The sequence below is a fragment of the Balearica regulorum genome, chromosome 19 (genome assembly GCF_011004875.1).
Source record: "Balearica regulorum gibbericeps isolate bBalReg1 chromosome 19, bBalReg1.pri, whole genome shotgun sequence".
Taxonomy (NCBI): domain Eukaryota; kingdom Metazoa; phylum Chordata; class Aves; order Gruiformes; family Gruidae; genus Balearica; species Balearica regulorum.
This window is the reverse complement of record NC_046202.1, coordinates 4,302,755-4,325,438: the sequence shown is the minus strand read 5'-3', so window position 1 is coordinate 4,325,438 and position 22,684 is coordinate 4,302,755. Positions and strand designations below refer to the sequence as shown.

General features: G+C 50.5%; 2 protein-coding genes across 5 annotated transcripts in view; one reads left to right on the top strand and one right to left on the bottom strand.

Annotated features, from left to right (window-relative positions):
- Window positions 1-188: 188 nt before the first annotated feature.
- TLCD3A (TLC domain containing 3A) lies at window positions 189-6,097 on the bottom strand. The gene is made up of 5 exons (XM_075771841.1): window positions 5,794-6,097; window positions 5,055-5,138; window positions 2,736-2,949; window positions 2,445-2,540; window positions 189-2,009 (listed from the first exon to the last, which is right to left on the bottom strand). Exons 1-5 carry the CDS (start codon window positions 5,913-5,915, stop codon window positions 1,740-1,742), a joined length of 786 nt encoding a protein of 261 aa, XP_075627956.1. The 5' UTR covers window positions 5,916-6,097; the 3' UTR covers window positions 189-1,739.
- A 228-nt stretch (window positions 6,098-6,325) lies between these two features.
- Window positions 6,326-22,684, top strand: part of VPS53 (VPS53 subunit of GARP complex) — a 68,832-nt gene continuing 52,473 nt past the window's right edge. The window contains exons 1-4 of one of the 4 annotated variants that reach the window (XM_075771937.1): window positions 6,326-6,450; window positions 9,355-9,435; window positions 10,541-10,590; window positions 11,405-11,471. In XM_075771937.1, coding sequence (XP_075628052.1) covers window positions 6,367-6,450; window positions 9,355-9,435; window positions 10,541-10,590; window positions 11,405-11,471 — 282 coding nt within the window. In that variant the 5' untranslated portion in view covers window positions 6,326-6,366. Of the gene's footprint in view, window positions 6,451-9,026; window positions 9,267-9,354; window positions 9,436-10,540; window positions 10,591-11,404; window positions 11,472-11,959; window positions 12,025-22,684 lie in introns of those variants that run through there. The other 3 variants (XM_075771936.1, XM_075771934.1, XM_075771938.1) reach the window with 3 other exon arrangements.

The window sequence follows — 22,684 nt, the reverse complement described above, 5'->3', positions numbered from 1 at the left end:
TCACCATGTGCTGCCGGAGGCCGGGAAGCGAGTCGGGTGAGTTCAGGACGGGCGGGAGCCTTTGACGATACGATACATGTGCCGATACGTGTGCGTTGCTTCTGCCCGGAGGTGGGGGTGCAGCGGTAACCCCATGTCTTAACACCCCCACCCAGAAATGAACGGCACGTGGGAGAGACATCCAGTGGTGTGACTCAGAAAGGAAATCTTTATTGGTCTCCTGATAGTAAATAGGGCAGTGTTAGTGCAAACTCAGATGCCTCGTTGGCTTTTTTTTTCTTTTTTTTTTTTTTTGTCCTTACATAAGGCACATTATTTGCAATGAAAACGGCCAGATACAAACATCTGTAACAGGTTGCAAGCAGTTTATAACGTCAGCTGGTCTCGGTCGTTAATGTAACAGTAGTGTTTCTGCAATAACCAACCACATGTTGGAAGAGGCCCTGTATTTTACTTTCCAGAACTAGAGCTGTGGCTGGGACAAGATCTGACACCCAAAGGAACTGGGTCCTCGGCCCTTCCAGCCGTTGTTTTTAGACAGAATGAAAGGCACAGAGTGGCCACGGGCGGCTGCGGGGGGGGGGGGGGATGCTGGGGCCACGCTGGTGCAGTACCTGCCCCGGAGCAGGGGACCCCCAGGCACGCGTGGGAGGCTGCAGGGAGGCGGCGGCTGCGCTGGCTGCAGGGAAGGAACTGAACTGTCTGACCTGCACGCACCCGCAGCGCTGGCGAACCCAGGGCGGGCTGGGAAGCCTGTACCCATTTTGCTGTGACTGAAGGTGGAAATGGTGCTAACTGGTGAAACGGGCTCAGCTCCCTGCGCTGGGGTTGTTGGTTCCTCCTGCGCTGACCCAGTTTCCTCCTTGCCAACCCCGGGGCATCGCTCCGAGACAGCGTAACCGCTCCTCTATCCTGGTGTGAGCTGCTCTCCCCTCCAGCCTGCCGCGGACACCGGAGCCACCCTCCCCGGGGACTGTCAGCCACGGACACCAGGCAGTCGTAGTGAAAAGCACCTTTGGGTTAAGTGGAGTCTGTAAATGAGTTTGAGCCCAGCGGCAGCGGGAGGTGAGAGGCTGAACGTGGATGTAGTGTAGAGGCGAAGTCGGTAAAGGTCAGGAACGGGCTGTGCAGAGCCGTACCGCAGCCCCGGGGCCTGGCTCTGCTCTCAGCTGGATGGAGGCTGTAAACCAGAGCTGGAGGAGCAAGTCGGGGCTGCGGCAGGTCCGGCGCACGGCTCCCCCGGTCCCCAGTGCTGCTGCGCGGGGCTGGGTACGCTCCGGCATCATCTCCGCTGTCACCTCCGGGCTGCAGGCTCCTTCACGCTGGGCTTGGTGATGGTGTCTGGTGTCAGCCCTGACGGACGCGGTGGGGGGGGGGCCGTAACCAACCCCTCTCGTGTAACCATTCGTTGGGTGCCGCAGCATTGAATCCCAGAAGGAATGTGCTTATGGGCAGACCTCCTGGCTGGTGCCTGCCCCGGCTCCCACGGGTGGGAGGACGCGAGGCACCGGAGCGGCGTGGGAAGAAAACCTTCCCAGGCCAGGTTGGTGCTGCCTGGCACGGCGGTGGAGACGGCGAGGCCGCTTCCAGCTAAACCAGCCCAGGGGCATCGCTGCTTCTGCCGCTTTGCTTCTGCGCCGGTCCCCGCAGCGCTGGCATTGAAGGTGGAAGAGCTGGAGGGAGGGGGAGGGGGGGGTGCCCCTTTTCCAGCCCCCGCGCTGGGCTGCCGCTGCCGGCCGTTATCTGCTTTTGTCGGCAGGCGAGCCGCCGTAGAGTCGGGCGGCTTTGCGGCAGATGAGCCTGAACCAGTAGAGCTGGGGGGCGATGAGGGAGGCGTTGGCTATGTTGCAGTGCAGGGGGATGCGGAAAGGCACCATGTAAATGGGGATTCCCACCTGCCTGGCGTAGGCCGCGTACATGAAGGGGAAGAGGAGAATACGGCAGAGGAAGAAGGTCACCAGGATGAGGATCCCGTTCACCTTGTGCAGGAGGGTGTCCTGCATTTTGAGCTGGGGAAGGAAGAAGGTGAACGCGGAGTGAGCAGCACCCCGTTGCTCCTTGGGCACTGACTGTGCTGGGAGCATGGAGAGGAGCACCTGGGAGGTATGGATGAGGGGGAGCGCTTTGGAGGGAGCAGGAAAGTGGGGTGGAGGAGAGCAGGGGGGAAGGGAGTTGGGGGGGGGCAGAGGGCTGGGGCAGAAGGGAGGGTGGTGCAGAGGGAGGTGTAGGCAGGAGGGGGCAGCACCAGGACACGGCACAGTCCCCAGTTCAGGGATGCTACTAGGCATGCTGCTTACTGGGGGAAAGGGATGGGGGACCTAACAGGAGGAAGGCAGCACTGCGGGGAAGCTTGGGGTTACAGCTGTGGGGCTGCCCCTGGGGTGGGGAGAGGCTACGAGCTGCTGTGGGATTCCCAAACCCAAGCCCCTTCCCTCCTCACCCACCTGCATGAGGATTTTGCCCAGCGATACGAAAGGCGTGCTCAGCTCTGCTATGAAGATGCAGCCCACGAAGAAGTCCCCCAGCTCTCCCCTGAAGTGCTGCAAATAAAGCCAGCAGTGAGCACAGGGACATCCTGGAGAGGTGGCCCAGACCGAACACCAAGCATCTCCAGGGGCTCCTGGGCTCCCGACCGGCACAGATGCTTTGCCAGCCACAGCCTCGACCGCAAGCCCTTGCAGCCGTGCGGGGCTCCTCGCAGGCTGGGTTCCACAGCGGCCGTGCCCAGCCCTTACCTGGGTGACGGGAGTGAGCACGACGAGGATGAAGAGGTGGTGGGTCACCATCAGCCGCTCCTGCAGGAGGAAGCTCCGCACGCTGGCCAGCGAGTGCTTCTCCTCTGTCACTCCCCTGTCCCGGCTCTTGTGCCAGTGGCAGAGGTACATGACGTAAATGTCGTAGGTCATGTAGGGAACGAGGACCCAGATGTATTCTACGGCCAGCCAGTGCCTAGGGGAGGAGCAGCACACACGCGGGCATCGCAACGGCTCCGAGCACCTCGCGATGCTCTGGACGCTGGAAGAGAGTCTCTAGGTCTGAAATGGAAGCAGTGGATTTCAAAGCTGACGACAAGCTGAGAGGTATCAAAATTTAACTTGATTTGGCTTGGCAGAGAAAAAGTACCTGGTACGCGCGGAAGACGCCTCCTGGACGGTGCCCCTGCTTAGCGCTTGGCCGTGCCAGGCACCGAGCTCGGCCCAGCCGAGCACAAACACGGCGCTAACGGGAAGATCTTGATTAGCCCTGCAGCCGGGTGTTTGCTGTGTGGGCTGGGAGCACAGCAGTGCTCGGGATCCAGCGCTAATCCGACACTTTTGCAGCAGGTAATCTTCTTCCCTAAGCCCTGGGACACCCAGAGCTGATGCTTGGTAGGAGAAAAGCTCCAAGACTGTGTCCTTTCTGCCTGCCACACCGCTCCGGCTGGCTGCCTAACCCGGGGAGCATTTGGAAAGCACCCGGAGACCTCAGAGTTAATTAGAGATGCCTGGCCTGGACTTCGGAGAGGGAAGTACAAAATATCTAATATAGGCAATAAACCCCTGCGAGACGTTCGTCTGTTGGGAAATAATTGCAGGCAGCTGCCTCTTCCCAAAGCATGTCAGAATCCTGGTTGCACAACCCGGGTGGCAGCAAGCCCTGCTCTGCAGGGAGACCAGGCTCCTTAAAAAGTCCTGAGTGAAATCACACTGATTTAAAACAAACAAACAAACAAACCAACCCAACGTCTAAACCACCCTACACTGCTGCTTAAAGAAATGTAGCTTGGGGCCCAAAGAAATCTGCTTTTGCTCTCCTGGCATCTCAAGAGTAATTTTGTTGCATGCATTCCTATTTCAGATAGAAAGATGTAAGTGATGTAAAGCAGGGAGGGGAAGTGTCCGGCTATTGTGTTTGCAAAACTTGCCCAGGGCTTTGGAGGGCAATTATAGTGCCAGCAATATAATGATTGTCTGCCTGTGTAAATAAATTGGCAAATTTCACCACAACCTTTGTGACGCTTCCTGGCTTTCTGTCTTGCTGTCATTCTCCGAGACCTTCCCCGCTGAGCACTGGGCCGTATTTCCTCCAGATTCAAAGAAAATCTAGGTCTCTGATCACAAAGTGTGCGTTGAGCCGTTGGCCTTGAGAGCACCCCGGTAAGCACGCAGCTCCGGGGACAAGGAGGGCTCCTGGCAGCGCCTTCCTTCTCCGTGGGTCTGGGATTTATCATCTGACCTATCTATACAGCAGATGTTTTATTTTAGAGCAAAAAGGTAACTCATTAGACTGCCTGGGTTAAGCAGGACTGAGCAATTTGGATAGATCTCACCATCTAGAGCAAGGTAGGACATTTCACATCTGGCTATTAAAGGCAAGTCTGCCATGACCGAGAGGACAGCCCTCCCTAAAATCCAGTGCGATAGGCAAATTCCAGCTCAGCGTAATTATATTCTTCCCTCCTACAATTTTCTCTGCTATTCTGGATAATAGCTCTGTTTTTAAGCCTTCTGACCCAGATTTCGCGATCACTCCTGCCGAGAGCCACTTCTGGGGTAGTTTATCTCGGAGATTGAGGACAAGGCAACGTGATTTTCCTTCAAAGCAAACTTCATACTGATTTTTCTCATTTCCGGACTCTTTCAGCATCCATTTGGCATAGAAAAGGTGATGCGCCTCTAAAATCAGTTCTCACTAGGCCTGATTCATTAGCAATTTCGGATTGCAGCAAGGAGACTCCCTACCCCTTCAGAAGCGATGATATCTTTATTTTTTGCTCGTTTATGGGCCCACGTTACAGCCCATCCTCAGGAGGAGACCCTCCGTGCTGGCAGAGCAGCCCCAGGTCCGAGCGCTCTGAACAAGCCAGCGTCTTTTGGGGGGGGGGGGTGTGTGTGTGTACGGCCAGCACGTTGCCCAACCCTTCACCCAAAGCGGAGGAAAGAGGAACATGAAACTGGTTTTCCTCTCCCCTTTGTACGTGCAAGCCGTTGGCATAAAACACTCCAGGCGTGAGCTGGCCGGACACCATCTCCGCACGATCCTCGCAGGACGGCAAGGCTGTCGGAAGGGATTACCTGTCGTATACAACATCCTTGCAGTTAAGGACGACCGTGATCCCCGACGCTGTTGCCATCGTGGCTTGGACCGTTGACACCAACCTGGAACCGCGAGAGAGGAAACGGGTCACCCCGAGCGTCACCCCAGACGGGCCGAGGAGCAGGGGTGGCCTCTCTCGCGCCAGGAGAGCCGTTGGCACGTGGACGCCTACGCCGTGCACACCTACTCCGTGCACACCTACGCCGTGCACGCCCCGAAAGCCTCGCCAGGGCGAGGAGGAGCTCTGCTCCCGTGCCCGGGCGGCGTGGGACGCGGCCGGGGTGGCTGTGCCAGGCGCTGCCACTCGGGGACACGGCGGGGGGTTGTTTGTAGGTCTCGTCCCTTCCACGCCCGTGGATCGGCGGTAACCCCGCCCGGTTCCCCGCGGGCAGAGAGCTGCACCGGAGCATCCCCGCTCCGCCAACGGGTACCGGCCAGAGCCGGGGGGGGGGTACGGCCGGGCAGGGCTGCCCACGCCGGGGATGCTGCTCCCGCCGCCGGCCCCCGCTGCCCTCCCGGGGTCTGGGCTCGGGGCTGCCGGGGGTCCGGCCCCCGGAGCGGCGCGGGTCGGGACGCTCCCCGGTTGCAGGCTCCCAGCCGCCGGGGCTCAGCGCTCTTGGCCCGTCCGGATCGCTCCGGCTCCCGGTCCCGGTCCCGGCCCGCCGCGATGGGTTACCGGAGGCGGCCCGGGTCGCGTCCCGCCGATCCCGCCCGTACCTGCCGCTGAGGAGGATGCGGTCCTTGAGGCTCCATCCCGGGGCGGCCCAACGCAGCAACCGGATGCAGAGGACGAAAAGTCCCGGGAAGAAGGCGGAGGCGAGGGCCAGCGTCCGCCACATGGGGACGACCGCCGCCGCGCTGCCCCCCCGCCGCCGCTTGTCAACACCAGGCCGGGCGGCAGGACGGTCCGGCTTGGCACGGTCCCGATCGGACCGGACCGGACCGGCACGGCTCGGCTCGGCACGGCACGGCACGGCACGGCTCGGCTCGGTTCGGCACGGCTCAGCTCAGCTCAGCTCGGCTCGGTTCGGCACGGCACGGCTCGGCTCGGTTGGGTTCGGCACGGCACGGCACGGCACGGCACGGACCAGCCCCGCCGCTCCCGCTCCCGCCCCCGCCGCCGCCGGGACGCGCCCCGCACAGCCGTGCGCCAGGCCCCGCCTCCGCCCGGTGCAAACCCCGCCCCCGAGAGAGCCCCGCCCCGTCAAGCCCCGCCCCCAGGTGCTGTGGAGGGGGGGGGTGTCCTGCGGCATCCCGGCGTGCCGCGCGGCCCGGAAGCGGCGGGCCGCCATGGAGGAGGACGAGCCGGAGCTGGCGGCGGGGCTGGAGGCGGCGCTGGAGTTGGCGCCCGCCGTGCAGGCCGCCATCGAGCAGGTGCGGCGGGGCGGCCTGCTGCGGGGCCGGGCGGGGGCCGGCTGGGCCCCGGGACGAGGCTAGGGCCCCTCTTGGTGAGGGGCCGGGTGTAGGCGCGGCCCGCTGCCCGCTCTGTGAGGGCCCCGGGGGGGGTGGGGGGCTCTGCCGGGTGCGGGGCCGGCGGTGTCCCCCGGCGAGCTCTGGGCCTTCCGCTGCTGGGATCCGGAAAGCCCCGAGCTGGCCGCGCTTGGAGGCGGACACTGCCCGGGTGTCTGGCGTGGGGGGGGGGGAGCGCCCCGGGGCGGGCTCTGCCGGTGTCCTGGGGCTGCGCTGGCCGCCGGCTCCGCTCCCCCGGGCCGCGTTAGGGCCGCAGGGCTGTCAGCATTGTGCGGGGCTGGCCCCGCCGTCGGCCGCAGCTGAGCATATCTCGTCTAATGGCTTCCCCATCGCTGAGGAACGGCGGCATCGAGTGTTGCGGGGCAGGGCACGCCGGGCTGCCCTCCGACGGTACCTGTACCTGGTGTGCCAAGGATCTTAATGGGAGTCCAATGGCCTGCTTGAAGTCAAGATAATGTCTAGTCTTGAATTTTGTGATCGATATTATGTTCCAGTCCGAGCCCTCCAGTGTTCCCTGAAAGTCCTTGTGGCACTTGAAGCCCAGCAAAAGTCCGTGAGAACCCAGGGTAAAATCACGTGTGTGTTGGCATCTGCGACTGAGCTTGCACTGACTTCGGCCAACCCTTCTGTCCGAGGAGCTCCTTCTTGTAGTAGTTGTCTGTGGACAGCAACAGGAGCTGTCTCTCAAAGTATCGCTCAAATAAGTTTTCTCACTTTGAGTGTCGAGGCTTGGGGATCACCTCTGGTGGCTCTCCTCAAAGATCTAGAGCAGACCTATGGTAGCTGGCACAGCATCTCAAGTGAGCCCAGCACCAGAAGGTGAGGAAGGTAGCACAGTTTGTGAATTCTGTGCCAGCCTTTGAGTATTATTGCTCCAAAGAGACACCTCACGTACTCTTATCTTTGCATGGGGTTGGCACACCTGGCAGTAAACCATTGAGTAATTTTTGCTGAAACCTTGAGAATTGCTAAATGAAATGCCAGCTTCTAAAGGAGACCTGGAACCTGTCTGGAAGAAGAATTCTCTGTCCTTTATAGAGCCTGTATGTTTGAAAGCCAGAGAAGCCTGGTGAGATTTCTAACATTGTACAACCAAAGAAAGTTACTTAATGACATTTTCATCAAACACAAAATGTTCAAGGTAAAACACATCTTTTAGAGACAGCTTTGACTTGAGGTTTTGAGCAATGGAGAATCCACCGCATCCCTGGCTGCGTTATTTTAAGAGCTAACAAGGCTGTAGGCAGACAGTCACATCCTGAGCAAGGGGAGATATTGAGGATGACACCGCCTCCTGCCTTTCCTCACTTCCTCGCCGGCATTTACCAACCCAATAATCCTGTTGTTCCTGTGAGGGTTCCTTAATCAGCTTTGGGCAAAACATGCCAGGTTTTGGTTAAATGAGCAGAACTGGCTCAGCTGACTTCTGCCTGAAGCGGGGTAGGACGCACAGGCAGACTGTCACCCCACCAAATGTGGGGCAGTCATTTCTGGTTAATGGGTTGTGACAAAGACCAGGGAGTAGCAACAACTTTAGCTGGTACAGCTGCCTGCAGCATTGATCTCTGTTTGCAGTTTGAGAGTGGAGTTCCTGACTAGCCTTTATCTTCCATCCCGCCCCTTGCTTCAGCTGCTCTTAAGGCTTGTGGAGATCTGGGATTAACTGAATCTGCAGGAGTTGTGAGCCCAGAGCAGGACAGGCTGGTTGTGATGCTCCAGTTGTGCTCTTAGAATGAGCTAATGTCAGAGCATCTTCCTCACGCAGGCATGGCCTCATGCATATTTAACTGCTGCTGCCTTCTCTGTGGCTGCAGGAGTAGCTTCGGGAAAGCTGCTGAAGAGGCCTATTTTGGGGAGAAGTTGCTCTTCTTTAAATGATCTCAAAAAAACCACTGCTTTTATGCTGCAAAATGTGTAAAATGGTGTAAACACTGCATGTGCCCAGGTAACGCAGGTTTCTGTGAAGGCTTTTGGTGACCAGGGTGACGTGTGGAGGTGATGCTGTGAGGTGAGCTACGTGTTTGCTAGGTGGGGTTTTGACTATGGAGCGCAGAGCTGGTGGCTGTATAAGTATGGAGTGAATACGGTAGCAAAGAAGGCAAAGCTGCGTATCTTAGTCTGTGCAGACAGAAAGCAAAGCCTGGCAGCCGTGTTTGCATCATTTGAGCTACTTCTGAGGAGAGATGAGATCTGTTTGCACCACAGCTGCTCTTTTCTCTTTCCCGTGGGTAGAAAGAATCATTCAGCAGATTCTGTTTCTCTCCCTGCCCTTTTTTTTTTTCATGTGAAAGTGGCAAACCCAAGTCTCCAGAGAACTTGTACAACCATTTCTTAATCATCATGTTTCCTATTACGCGGCTGTGAAAAGCAAATCTTCCGTCTCTCACCATGGGGCCTTGCAAAGCCCAGGCAAAGATAAGGGCCATGCCTCGGCAGGGGGGTTCATTTTCAGACAACAGCAGAAGCATCAGAATCATTTTGGGATGTAAAATTAATGGCTCGTGTATCCCAGGAATTCCTTGCACATGATCGATTGTGCTGGGGCTGTACGTGGAAGCATGTGTCTATATTATCTGTGTTTATCCAGGCTGATATCCACAGGAATTTCAGTAGGTCAGAGACCTCCACAGCATGTAGCCACTTTACTCCTCAGCCTGACTGCTCTCTGTGCGTGCTTGTTAGAACAATGCTGTGAAACACAATCGGAACTGGGTGCTGAGGTAATTAAAAGTATTAGATAGTGTGTAAAGTTACAGAAATGAATGATAATGTGTTATTGATTGTATTTGTTTTCCTCTCTCTCTTCAGGTATTTCCAAGCCAAGATCCTCTGGACAGAGCAGATTTCAACGCTGTGGAGTATATTAATACTCTCTTTCCCACTGAACAAGTAAGTAGTGCTCACAGTACATCCCTCTCAGTGCGAGGGGTAACCTGATAGTAAGTGACTGAAGGCGTGTTTAAACCTGTACCCAAGCCTTTTCTTTTACACAGTAGCACAAGTAGTAAGGCTATAACAATAATCACTTCTTAAATTCGCGTCTCACGAGGTTCACTGTCATTATGTAGTTTCTTTCCACCCGAAGTGCTTGCTGCATTAAAAGTCCTGCTTTGATCTGTAGAAATAAATTCGTTTTCTATATAGAGGTTTCTCTTGCAGTAAATTTCATAACTTGCCGTATATTAATCATTGGTGAATCCTCAAGGGTTTCAGCCAAATAAGGCAGGTGTTGCCTGTGAAATGTCACTAGAGAGTCATCCCCGTTTGAAACCTATTGTTTCTTTTAAGATGTGAAGAACAAGATTGCTGTGGGCTCATATCCGTACTTTGTCTTCCCCAGATCAGCCCCAGGGGCAGTTTTTGACTAAGCTGTTGCAAAACAGAGGTGTTCCTGCAGCTGCAGATTGGGTTGTGAGGCAGCTCCAACATTTACTGTGTTTAAGATCCTCTGCAGCACCAGCTTTTTTGGCTTTCAGCTCTTTCTAGTTTGCTGGTCATGCTGGCTTGGCTTTTATCCCTTTCCCAGTAGTGGAGAGCTATTTCCCCTCCAACACCCCCACTACTACAGCTCCGGCAGCAGCCAGGCCTCCTCCACCCCGTGTGCTGGGTGTCCATACTCTGCAGGAGGGTCTCTGGCCAGGGAAGGCGAGGGCTCTGTCCCCATTGCCCACTGGAGGTCACTGTCACCACGGCGTTTTGGGAGCCGAGGCAGGGCTCCGGGCACCCCGCTCAGGGCTGGGTGGGAAGCGGGGAGCCACTGGGACCTGCAAGGCTGCACCCTGGCCTGCCCTGGCTTCTGGTGCTCTTTGTTATGTGACCTGAGGAGCAGTGAAGTTGCCGCGTGTCTCAGTTCCTCCATCTGTAACGCAAAGTCATCGCTCTCCTCTTTGTAAAGTGCCATGCGTGAGAAAGTGTTAGGTATTACAGCTGATGTGTATCATGGTAAAAGGTTCCCCGTTTCACTTCTCTGTGGTTTTTTTTTTTCATGTTGTAGTCTTTGGCAAACATCGATGAAGTTGTGAACAAAATCAGATTGAAAATAAGGTAAATGTTTCTTCTTTTCATTGCATTTCAGGTGGCGAGTAGTCTGCTTGTCACCGAGGCCTCATAAATACAGCCTTTGTACTATAGCTGATAGGAATTAATCTGCTTAAAAGGCATGAATAGGGTCACTCTCAAGTCCAATAGTAGCACAGAGACAAAAATGACTCCCTGTAATAATAATTCTTTTTTATACTTTGCTCCTATTGTATAATATGTGCCTTTCAGGTTGTTTTAGCTGATGGGTTGCAGTTAGAGCTTTGAAAAAACAATGAACTAAGAATCATCAAGTACCAAATTTTAGTACAGCCTGAAGGCTGAGAGAACAAACTACCCAGAAGATTTGGTTGCTGAAAAAATTATTCTGTTTGTGGGGTCAAATTAGCAATTGTAAACCCTTTCATTTTATATTACTGTTGTTGTCATTATGGTACTGAAAGTACAAAATAAATATAAGTGTGCAGGAAATACTTAAATTTTCTGTGCAGTCTGGAATTACCAACCTGAAATGATTGAGACAGCACTTTAATATGTGGAAAGTAGAAAAGAAAACAGACAGGGGAAAACTGACAATGTTGTTTAAGAGAAGAGAAATGCAAGAAGCCCTAATTAAATTAGGAAATGGATTTTTATTTTTGCAACAGGAGTTTTAAATTATCTAAGATAGTGATGTCCTGCGGGGGGCGGGGAAGTGAGTTTAGCATTGGTAGCACCAGCTTTTTCATTTTAAATCTGTTCTGTAGCTCTCAAGGTTCCCACAATTGTTTGGGTCAGGCACATAGGGAATGAGTTTGACATTGTAGATTCTTTTCTGCAGGAGGTTGGATGACAACATTCGAACTGTAGTGAGAGGACAGACCAACGTGGGACAGGATGGCAGGCAGGTAGGTGCATCTCATCTCCGGTAATGCCGGGGTTCTCATCTTGTGATGATAAATTGAGGAATGGCTCTGGCAGGCAGAAAGCCACACACATTGTTAGGGAGGTGTTTCTGCTGTCTCTTACACTATTGACTTTGCAAGCTGCTCCCTGAACAGCTGTTTTGGCCTGCTTTCTGATCACCCTCCAAAGGGAAATGAATGAGAAATTGATTTAAAAATCAAAAGCAAAACCAGGAGGCTTGTGGTTGTGCCACTCCGAAGCTAATGATAAAATGAACAGGGTTAAATAGGTACAAGCACATTTGGTGCTGAGTAAGGATCAATAAAACACTATTTAGCCTTTTAACTAGGCGGTTTGCTGAAGCGTCCTGAGTTGCTAGTGACTAAGCTTGATGACTGACTGCCGGTTCATCTTGCACGTCTTACTCAGCTATCAGGTTTTCGCTTCTCTTTTGTTTGACAGAAGTGTTTGCTCGGAGCACGGTATTGAACAGCACGGCCATGGCTGCAGAGTTTGTGAACGCCGAGCTTGGTCCACGTGCTATCTGAGTTTGAGGTATCGCCCAGTGCTGCTGTATTTCCTGTGTCTGTTCTGGTTTAGACCAGGAACATTAATGCCTTGAATCGTGAGTCATTCTAGTTTCCTCAGCGTCAACACTGACTAAATTTTTTTAATACCAGATTTAAGACTAATTTGCTGGGATGGGGTAGTCATTCCCTCACCAGCATGGCTGGCTATATTTTCCACTTCTTGCTGCAGTAGCCATTGGTGTGTATTTCTAATCCTACCTCTGCCCCAGAGTCTGTGGCGTTGACTGAATTATTTAACTTGCCTATGCTTTTGTATCGCTTTCAAAAAAATGCGAGATGCTTACCTCTCCTAGCAAAACTAGTGTAATGCTTGATGGTTGCCTGAGTACTGCTATTAAACTGTGGATGTGCTTGGGATGTGGCATACCTGGGAGTGGTCGCTGCCTGTAATCGCTGTGCTGGGATAAGACAAGAAATCAAGTGGGGAGGCAATTACAGAAATTGAGGAGGGAGTGGAAACTAGTGCAGTACTTGGAGAGTTTGGGTATGATTGGAAAGCTGGTGCTGTTGTAACCTTTTGGGCTCATTCAAGGTGACAAATTCAGAGAAGAACATAAAAAAGTGGGATCGAGAAGAGTTGTGGGTGAGAATTGCCTGGAGCACCTCAGGACTTGCAGGCCCAAACGATGAACATGGGGAGCAATGAACAAAAGCAGTGCTGCGGTCAGCTGTGCTTGTAGGATAACAAGAGTCTCCGTGCTATGGAGATTTAGCAAGCTTTGTTTAGAGTTTTGCCTTATGTCTGTGCTTTCTCACTCTTTAATCCCTTTGAAGTTCTCCAAAGCATGTACAGACGGACCTGGACAGTATCCTCCTCTGATGTACCAGGGAGGCAGATCTGTCTGTGCAGCCCTTCATTTAGTTTGGTTGTAAAGGAACCAATTAAACTCCTGTCCAAGTAAAAACCTTCAAACATGCATGTGTCTCTGCAGGGCATCTTTCAAGTGGCCTGGAGCTGCAGTTAATCACAAATATTCCTGTATTTAGCTGTGAATTTTCTCATTTTCTCTCACTTTGCTGCTTTGCAAAGTAGAAGCAGACTTTTAAGACAGACGCCAGAGCTTGCAGTTGCATGGACTGCATGGGCTAAGGCCAGACAGTCTCCCAGAAGCCTAACAGTTGTGTCTTACTTTAAGAGATCCTAACAAATACCGAAAGCATTCAATTATTGAAAGTATTAGTTTTCTGGTTTAAAAAAAAAAAATTGTTTGTATCTGAAATGCTATGAGCTTTTTCTTTCTGCGTTTCTAATCCAAGTCCACCATTTCACACTCGTATGTGCGTTTCATATGTGAATTACTGGAACCAGGCTGTTAGAGTGGTAGGACTTGGCTGGGTCTCGAAGTTTCAAGCAGTAAAGGAGCGTCAGCAAGCTCAGGCCTTGCATCTTAGCTGGTCAGAGGGACCCGCCGTGGAAGAGGTCATTTTACAGTGCTGGGGAATGCTTGAGTTGCATTTCAGTTTGAGATGAAATTTTATATTTGTCTTGCCAGAACCAAACAGAGCAAACCTAGAAAAAACATTTGCCGTTCCTGTCACTCCCTACACTGCTTTCTCTGAGTAGTGTATCCTGTGTGCTAGCTGGGGAAGCAAGGCAGCCTTTTTCACAGGACTGCTCTGTTGATACCCAGTTGTGGGGTTGAAAACCTTGCTTTTCAGCTTCAGCCGCCTGTTCCTGTGCTGAGGAGTGCCTTTGTTTTACCAGCATATTCTCAGTGGAATCAAGGATGCTTAGAAATTATAGAGCAAGAGGCCTGGCTTCTCCCATTTGGACAGGAAGGGTTTCATTTTCCAATGTATGGTAAGAAATTGTTTTGAAACAACTGAAAGCGAGGTGCCTTTAAGACAAGCCAGTGCTCTGCTAGGAAGGGAGTCACTGCCACTGAAAGGGGCTTTTTTCCTTATTTACCTTTTCTGGTAGTAGTTTGGTCCCACAGTAAAATTAGGCTCTATCTTCTACTGATCTTCTATTCTTATTAAATTTGTAGGAAATTTGTATCCTCAAGACCAGTATTTCCCTGCAAAATTTGATTGAAGCATACACACGGATAGATAGTGTCGTTCTGTGCACCTCTCCTTTAGGAAGCCCAGGATGAAGATCGTTATTGCGTTTTATCATACTAACCACAACTTCAAACCACCCTTGATTAATAAAGAAACAGTTGGCAAACAGCTTTTGCAATAGGTTTGAAACAAAGCTTAAAACCAGCCACAGCAAAAAGTTTAATCTTCAGATACTTTTTCCCATTTAGGTCACTTTCCTACTGTATGAATAGCCTGTAGTACGCAGTACGTGCAGCAGACTAGCTTCTGAAAAAGCTGTTCCTGTCTTTTGACATATTTCCATCCCTTGACATGCTGAGGCCTGAGAGGAACGATGCAATCTATCGTGTCCTTGGAAGTGTGTGCTGTAAGTAAAAATACATATGAACTCTGATGATGTAGCTGCTTAAATTTCAGTGCGAGCTCAGGATCCTGTGTATTTATTACAAGATTGGACCTGGAAGGTGTTTTGCAAAAGCCTCTTTCCTTGAGTTGCATTCTCTCCTAACAACTCATGATACAAACTTTAATCAGCGTTTGCCAGAATTGCCTGACTGCGTGTTATCGGAGCTAGAGGAGCCGTTCTTGCCTGGAGAGTAAATAATAGTTATCATAAACATCCTTTCAATCTCTGACTTCCTTCCAAAGGAAACATGAACCTCAGATGCAGTGGTAGAAGAAAAAAAAGTTCTTGTTGAAGTCAAAGCAAGCCAGGAGGGGCTTCCCTGCTGAGCCCCTGCTCTGGTGTTGGTGTTAGCTGTGCTCTGCCTGCCTCAGGTTTGGTTTCGTGGGGAGGCAGCGCCGCACACGTGAGCGGTTGCCACCCCTGCTGCCCTGGCAGGTGAGGGAGTACCGTGTGCCGTGGTGCAGAATCTGATTCAAGCAGCTCATCCTTGGCTCTTCCATCAGCCTTAACTGCCAAACGTGGGACTGGGAATCTTGTGTAGGCTGCCCAAATCACTGGAACCTGACATCAACCTATCTAATCTCTTTTTTTTGGTAGAGATTTTGGTGTTTGGAGACCAGTGATACCAGGCAGGCTCCTAGAAGACAGACTAAGGGTATTTAGGCTTTAACAGCTTGCTGTCTCTTGAGGAAGAGACATGCACCAACAGCCCAGCGAAGCAGCTGACGTCCCTCTGGCGTGGAGGAGCAGTGCTTCCCTTGTTGAGAGCTGCACCTTCGCGGCCATCCAGGAGAGGGGAGCCCAGCCTTGTTTTTGAGACCAGGGTAACGTTTTGCTGATAATTGATGGTGAGGGAGCGCCGCCAAGGGAGACATGTCTGAATAATGCTGCATGTTATTCTCCTAGTTAGAGCAATCTAAATCCCAGTCGGACCCTGTGGGGAATATGCAGTGTACAGCTATGGAAACGTGCTCTCCGTGCTCCTTAAGGAACAGGAGTCCTTAGGGATACCAAGTTCAAAATTCTAATTGCAGATCCAGCCACTGTACTCCCTGTGATCGAGTCTCCTGTCCCGTCTGGCTGGTAATGATGGGAATAACACTTCTGTGCTCCACCTGGGTGCCGAGATGATTGAGCAGGTCTTCAAGGTGAATTGTAGGTATGAGAAGGATGTAAGAGTAGCTTTTTATAGTCAGTCTTTAACTTTTAAACTGTTTCCCAAATAGTCTTGATCACATACACATGTTCATATAAAATAATACTTAGGTGTCTGAAAAAGTGAGATTCTAAATCTAAAAATAAAGTTGATCAAGTAGATGTGGCCCCAAAAGAGTTATTTAAGCAGCTCTACAGACAGGAATGCTCCCTTCTCCACAAAGCGTAACATTTCTCAGTTCAAAGCATCTGCCTTTTTGAAATTTTGCCCTAGAATTTCCTCCAAATGCAAAAGCCTTAAAATAGTCTGGCTCATTTGGCTTCCTCTTCCTGGTGCGATATTTCAGTGAAATGTGTAGACAATACCATGAACTTCAGAAATTATCTCACTAATGATCCTTTTATGGGAGGAAACAACAGTCGTGGGTGGAACATTCCTCTGCAGGGCGTAACAAAATTTTCCTTGGGAGTCCCAGACTTGGGCTATTTCGGATGCCTTGGGAGAGGCTGGGAATGCAGGAGCTGCTGTGGTTCACTTGTAACAATATGCGGTTCAAGCTGCGCCTGCAGTTTCTGGGGAGCCAGTGCTATCCGATTTTTCCTCTGGAAGGTTTTTCTCAGAGCTGCTGCTGAACTGGAGTCTGGGCTGACCTTGCGAAGAGCTGCAGTCCAGTTGTGGCATAATTTCCTCTCTGCCCTAGGGTGTAATATTAAAAAGTTCCCATAGATTTTTCCACTGAGCATTTAACACACTCCGTACGTTTTTATTTGTCACTCTTGTGTTTTTTTCTAAGCCTTCTGTGTAGACTGGTGGTAATTTTTTTGACAGTTGCTGACATGCCTTTACTGGTGGTTTGGCTGAAGCTGCTTCACCTATCAGGCTTTTGTCCTTGTCATAAAGTAGCCTCTGTGTTTGCATCCTAGTTTAACCCTTGACAGTATCTGTGCAACCAGGACGTGGGTGCCTGGGTCAGTAAAGGTGAGGCAGCTTGTACAAAGTCTGTTTCTGAAGGAATCAAGAATTCAAGAGGAATCTCAAGATTTGTGGCTTTATAGTTTGAATCTAAAGAAAATACTTTTTTCTGTTATCTCTGGTCCATCCTTCCCTTCCTGCCCTGTGCGCACATGTGCATAAAGGAAATGACTGAAATTGAATGAGTAAAGACTGTGTTTTAAAGAAAAGATGCGTTTATCATTTAGTATTTCCTACTATATTAGGGTCCGGCTCAATCAGTGCCAGAATTAAAGTTAAGTGTTACCGAGAAGAGAAAAGGGATGTTTTCTGGGCTGGGAAAAGCCTGGCATGTTTCTCATGGCTGAAGATACTGGTTAATAACTTGAATTGCTTTGGTTGGCTCCTGCTTTGCTCCATGAGAACAGTAATATATTTTTTTTCATAACTACAGCAGTGCAAGAAAAGAGATGGCAGCTGCTGTGGTTAAAGAATACAAATACATTCGCGCTGCCCAGCCTGAACCCGGCACAGCAGTAGACCGTTCAATTAGCCATCCCATCCTTTGGTAACCAGTGCTGTCCTTTCTCCTTGCATGTATAAATAAACATCTCGGCTCTGCAGCTGCGGGGAGGCTCAGACTGCTTGCCCTGCCCTGCCCTGCGTGTGTGCTGCAGTGTCTGGCAGCATTTAAGCCTGTGGAAGGATGAGGATGTGTCTGGCATAGAAAAATGCCCACAGGTTATTGGGTTTGACAAGGTCATAGATGGAAACATGTGAAATACTGTTTTTTTTTTCTTTTTTCCTTTAAATAGAGATCAGGAAACACTTCACAGAATCAATATAGGGAGGAAGAAAGAGATGAAGAAGGACGGTGAGCAGAAGTAGTGATGCAGGTGCTGCACGTGGCAGAGAGCGGGGTACTGCCCTGCTGGTGGGGTTGTCCTGGCTACTCGAGTGCCTGTTTAGCCAGTGGTGTCCTGGGCTACAGGGCAGCTGGGGATGGTGTCACTGGAGTAGTGGCTTGTCCTCTCAGCTCTGTGAGTGCTGGGTTACTGGCAGTGTCAGCCTGGCAGGCAGGGAGGTGATTTTGTGCGCTGTTTCCATAAACACGCTTAATAAGCAGCACTGTTGCTTCAGCCTCTCTTCTTGCCTCCACCTGTTTGTGTGGAGGTGGCTTTTCTGACTACAGGTTGTATTTCACGCTAAACCGAGGTACTCAGTGCTTTCAGATCTCCTACCGTAGGCACTTTTATTTCATTTTTTTATTTATTTAAATGTAAGCTCACTTTCAGACATCAAATTGCATGCCGCTTCCTTGGCCGCAGTGCCCAGGTTCAGCTCATGTGGTTGGTGTTGATGTGCTCTGCTGCTGGGACAGCATTGACTGTCTTTGCCTGAGCCTGAAGAGCAGACAAGGAAAATCACCATAAGGCTCTTAATATCTAATTAAGTCTAAGTCTATAAAATATTTGGGGGCTTTTTTGTGTCACAGTCCCTGATGTTGTAGACACCATCTTTCAATGACGTTCATTCTCTCCTGCAGGGCTAAGCTTTATCTCCTGTGTTTTTGACGAATGGGTCATTATTCTGAAATATGAACAGGCTAGTGTTAGATGTCAGTACATTTTTAGATGGTGAATGGATGAGGGTTAAATATTGTGTCTTAAACTGTGTAATTTTATGTATTTTAAAAAAAAAAAGGTCATGCCACAGATTCTGTAAGACTCCAGTTGAGTGATTAAAGTCCCATAATATTCTTTTGTAGCCATTGAATAATAAACAGAAGTTGAGCTGCCAAAATAAATAAAAAGTGAGTTTCATTTAGAGTCATTTCCCTAGTGAATTATGACAGTTGGACAATGTCCTTCCCATCTAAGAGACACAGTGCGCTTTTTCTAGCCTAGAACGTGTTTATTGAAAAAGGTTTCAGGTGAATGGCATGCCAAGAAGAAATAGTGCTGTTTATTATCCTTCTGGCTACTGGCCATGAAAACTGGCACCTGCAACTTTATGAAGAGGTCAGGCATAACTTTTGCCATCTGCTGCAAAGCCTGGATCAAGGCAGAAGCAAGTCTGAGCTTGACCTTGCCTTGTGCTTCGGTATGGAAAGGCAGGGGATGTACCCTGCCGCTGTCCTGCAGCCCGAGGCTGCAAACCGGGTCGTGTTTTGTGCTGGCAAAAGGCATGCTTGCTTGCTGGTGGCGTTGAAGGCACTGTAAGCTGCAAAGTAAGACCGGGCTGTTCCACAGCCAGCGCGGTTTGGTTTTGATGCCAGCAAACCGAGAAACCCAGCCTGAAAATAGAAATCCTGACAACAGGCAGGAGATTTTTTTTCTTACTGTGGATCTCTTTTTTTTTTTTTTCTTTTCTTTCTCTTTTTTCGTTGTCTCACATTTCAGTGTGTGGTAATGTTTATTCCTGCTGTGCTACCTCTGTGCTTACGGCAGGTGAACTGTCAGCGTTTCCACTTAGAAATCCCCACTTGTAGGGTTCACGGTGTGATTGTCCATTCCTCCCACCTATGTTTTGCCTCTAAGGTCTCAACCTGAACATGAATTCATCTTGCAAAATCTGATGCAACTTGAGTGGTTGCCAAACTTGACCCCCCCCATGGAAGTCAAGCGTGACTCTGATACTGCAAATATGACCGAAATGCTGCCTGCAGTATGCAGACTCATCAGCAGACAAATTGACTGGAATCCCTCAGTCGTTTACAGGCTTCCTAGGCAAATTTAGTGTGCAGCGCTCCCAGTCAAACCAAGACCAGGTGGCCCGGTGCTGGAGCGGAGGGTGAGCGAAGGAGCGGGCGTGCATCACTGCCTCCGGCAGCCAAGGGCAGTCGGTTATTTGGCGCTGGAGGAGAGGCCCGGCGAGACGAAGTGTGTCATGGGCACAGGGAGGTGCAGCAAACGGCTGCAATCGGGGTGTAAACAGAAAAGAAGGGCAGAAACTCACAGCTTTGCTATTCTGGAATAAAGAAGAATGATAAGGGAAATAATAAGTGTCTGCACGGGGGAGTTTTTCCGGCATGATAATAGTGTTTAAGCGTTGAGCGTGGCTGGGCATGGGGGAAGGCTGTGGCCGTTCACCTGCCAACGGAGAGCTGCGTGATGAAGCTGTGGTAACCCACCATGAGGTCTGAGCGTGATGAAGCTAAAGGCTTTGCCAGAGGGTTGTGCAACTTGCACAATTAACGTTTAAATGGCCATGCCACTCTGGTGCAAATTAGATGCATGACTCTAAAACCTGTGTAAAATTACTCACTGGAGCAAGACCACTCTAACCACTGTTGCTTACGGCGCATCACCACCTTCCTTCTGCAGGCACCGGTGCGCAGGGCTGGGCAATGCAATGGAAAATGACAGCTCAGAGCGGTGTTGGACTGGCACAGGAGTGACGTTCAGGAGTTAAACCGCAAGGTTTCAACCAGCACAACCTGGAAATCGCCTCTTGCTTCAGCCTCTGACGGTGTTTGTGCAGCTATTCAGAATGTGGGGTTTGATTTCTAAGCGTGATTTGGGGGGTTAAGTCAAGGGGCGATAGTAGCAATTTTAAGCTTGGTGCAGTGTTGGACGTAATCTGCTTTTAAAGTGTCCTGCGCAGCCTTAGTGGTTAGGACTAGAGCTGATGACAGAAAACTCTATTCTTTAGTGACAATTGTAGTAGTTATGTAGTATTTGATGAACTCCTAAGGTAGAAATCTTTCTAAAATCAAAACCAAGTGTGATGAGCCCTTCAGGTTTGTCTGCTCAGGGAAATTAGCTGTTGCCCTGCCCTGACAGACAAGCCCTTTCGGCTTCAGCTGCAGTGGTTTATCCCTAGCTGTAAAACTTAAAGAGTTTTCTCTAAAATGAAATCAGGCTGAGAATCAAAGTATATTTCTACCCTTTCTCGATCTGGAGGGACTCATTTGTATGAGGTTTTAGCGGCAGAAATTGTTAGGCTGGTCACAGTATGCAAGGGTTCCTTTGAAATCTCTGCAGCTGAGGCTCCTTGGAGAGTTGGGGATGGGAACTTATTTTTAGTCATGGTCTAGATTTTCATTGATCTGGGTTGTAAGTGTGGCAGCAAATGAAAGAAGCATTAACGCTCTGTATTCAAGAGTGGGGAGCGATCCAGGAGCATTAAATCCTCAGCATCCTGACCACTGCCCAATTTGTAACATTAAAAATACATTTGGATGCTGTGAATTTGGCAGATGTGTCAAGTGTCTATAAAATGCTTAGTAGAGGGCAGCTTTCTGATGTGCGTAATAACATCCAATTGAAATATATATTGGCTAGAATCAAATAAAACTAGCACGTTTCTAGCACAACACCAGTGAGCATATGGAAACTATCGAGGTACTTTAACCATTACTGGGGACAGAACAGTGATAATGCATTTAGGCCCCGAGCTCAGGGTTTCCCAAGCAAGCAAACATCCTCTGAAAATTTCCTTTTTCCCCAGTAAAGCAACATTTTGTAGTAGCACATGGGCCTCTCTTAATTCCTGTTTGCCTATTTCCTAGTACTTCAGTATTTGCTTGCACAAGGTTCCTGATAGGATGAATAAAGAGGTATTTAAAAATCAACACACCCGCTAATGAGACAGCGCTGCCTGATGGGAGCGATGCGACAGCTCCGTGCCCAGGCTGGCAGGGGAAGGAGGAGGCTCTGTCCGTCTGCAGCAGCTGTGGGGATTTGGAGATACTGACTGTAATTCACTGAATTGGTTTTTTTTGCCTTGAATATCGTTGCTAGTGCTGGGTTTGTGTGTGTTGATACCAATCTGGTACTGTAAATCGCTGGAACATAACCTTTTCAAGGATGCATCACTTCAAAATCTAATGAATTAGGTGCGGTCTTTTCCCACCTCTCACTTGGGTTATTTTCTTTCCTCTTTTTGGTGCTTGGAAGATCTCATGAAAAAAAGGTGACACAAGTGATGGTGTGCAGGCTGACCTTAGAAGTTGCTTGGGATAATGCCAAGTAAAGCTATTTTTCAGGCACTCTTTCTCTTAGTGATTCATGGTTTAGCTCTGCTCCCTATTGTTTCATACTGGTGCGCTTGGACTCTTTTTTTCCCGTTGCATCTCAAGGTGAAGGAGGTTGAAGAGCCGTAGCTGATTCATGTGCTACGCTTTTTCTCTCCAGCTTTGGAGAATTTGATGAAAACCCATGTAGCTCACTGTCTGCCCAGCTTACCTGGGGTCTGGCTGTGCGCTACAGAATTTGGTCTTCCAACTCCTGTGCGTGGCTTCTCAGTCTCCTGCATGTCATCTCTGCTGTTAACACGAGAGTAGGGGAGCTCCCACTGCATAAATACAGGCTGGCCGAGAAACAGGGCTGGCTAAAAATACATCATGTTCTAAAACTGGAAGATCCCCCTCTGTGTGTGTCCCCAAGAACTGTGTTTTGAGTCCCTGCTTCTGCGGGCGCTGGGGGCCGTACCTCCCTGTCGCACACTGCCGTCGCCTGCTTCCCTCCTGCAGCCGGGACGTGCTCCTCAACCCGCGCCGGGGCAGGAGATCAGGCGCGCCACACTGGAGGAGGAGGAAAGTGATACGTAGCCGAAGCCCGTCCTGTGTCGAGCACTCTGGAGTCCGTCACTCTTGTCGCTGGTCCTGCCCCTCTTTGCTAAATTTACTGTTGTGGGAGCAGCTGGGGTACCCCGGGGACAGACGTTACGGAAAAAGCCTCGGACACTGCTGACCGATGGCTCTGCCGCTCCTGGGCAGTTGAGCCTTATCCGTGCCGTATTTCTCAGCTGGTGCCTGATGTTCGAGGACCTCAGAGGTTGCATAAAGTCTAATAAATAATGCTGACGGGTTAATTGTAGCTTGCAGGCTCAGCTGTTGATTAGGGTCATATGGTGTTTTTCCAGTACGTTGCAACCTTAATTTCAACATCCCTGTTTCATATAACCACAACAGATTATGTATCAAGTCTCTTTATTTATTCGTGGTCCTCTGCCCCTGAAATGAACTGCTGTTGTAGGAACAGAAACACAATAAATTAACTTTTGTATACCGTTTGGGGGTGCATCCATTTACGTGTTTCCCAGTTGCACTGGCAAGGAAACCAA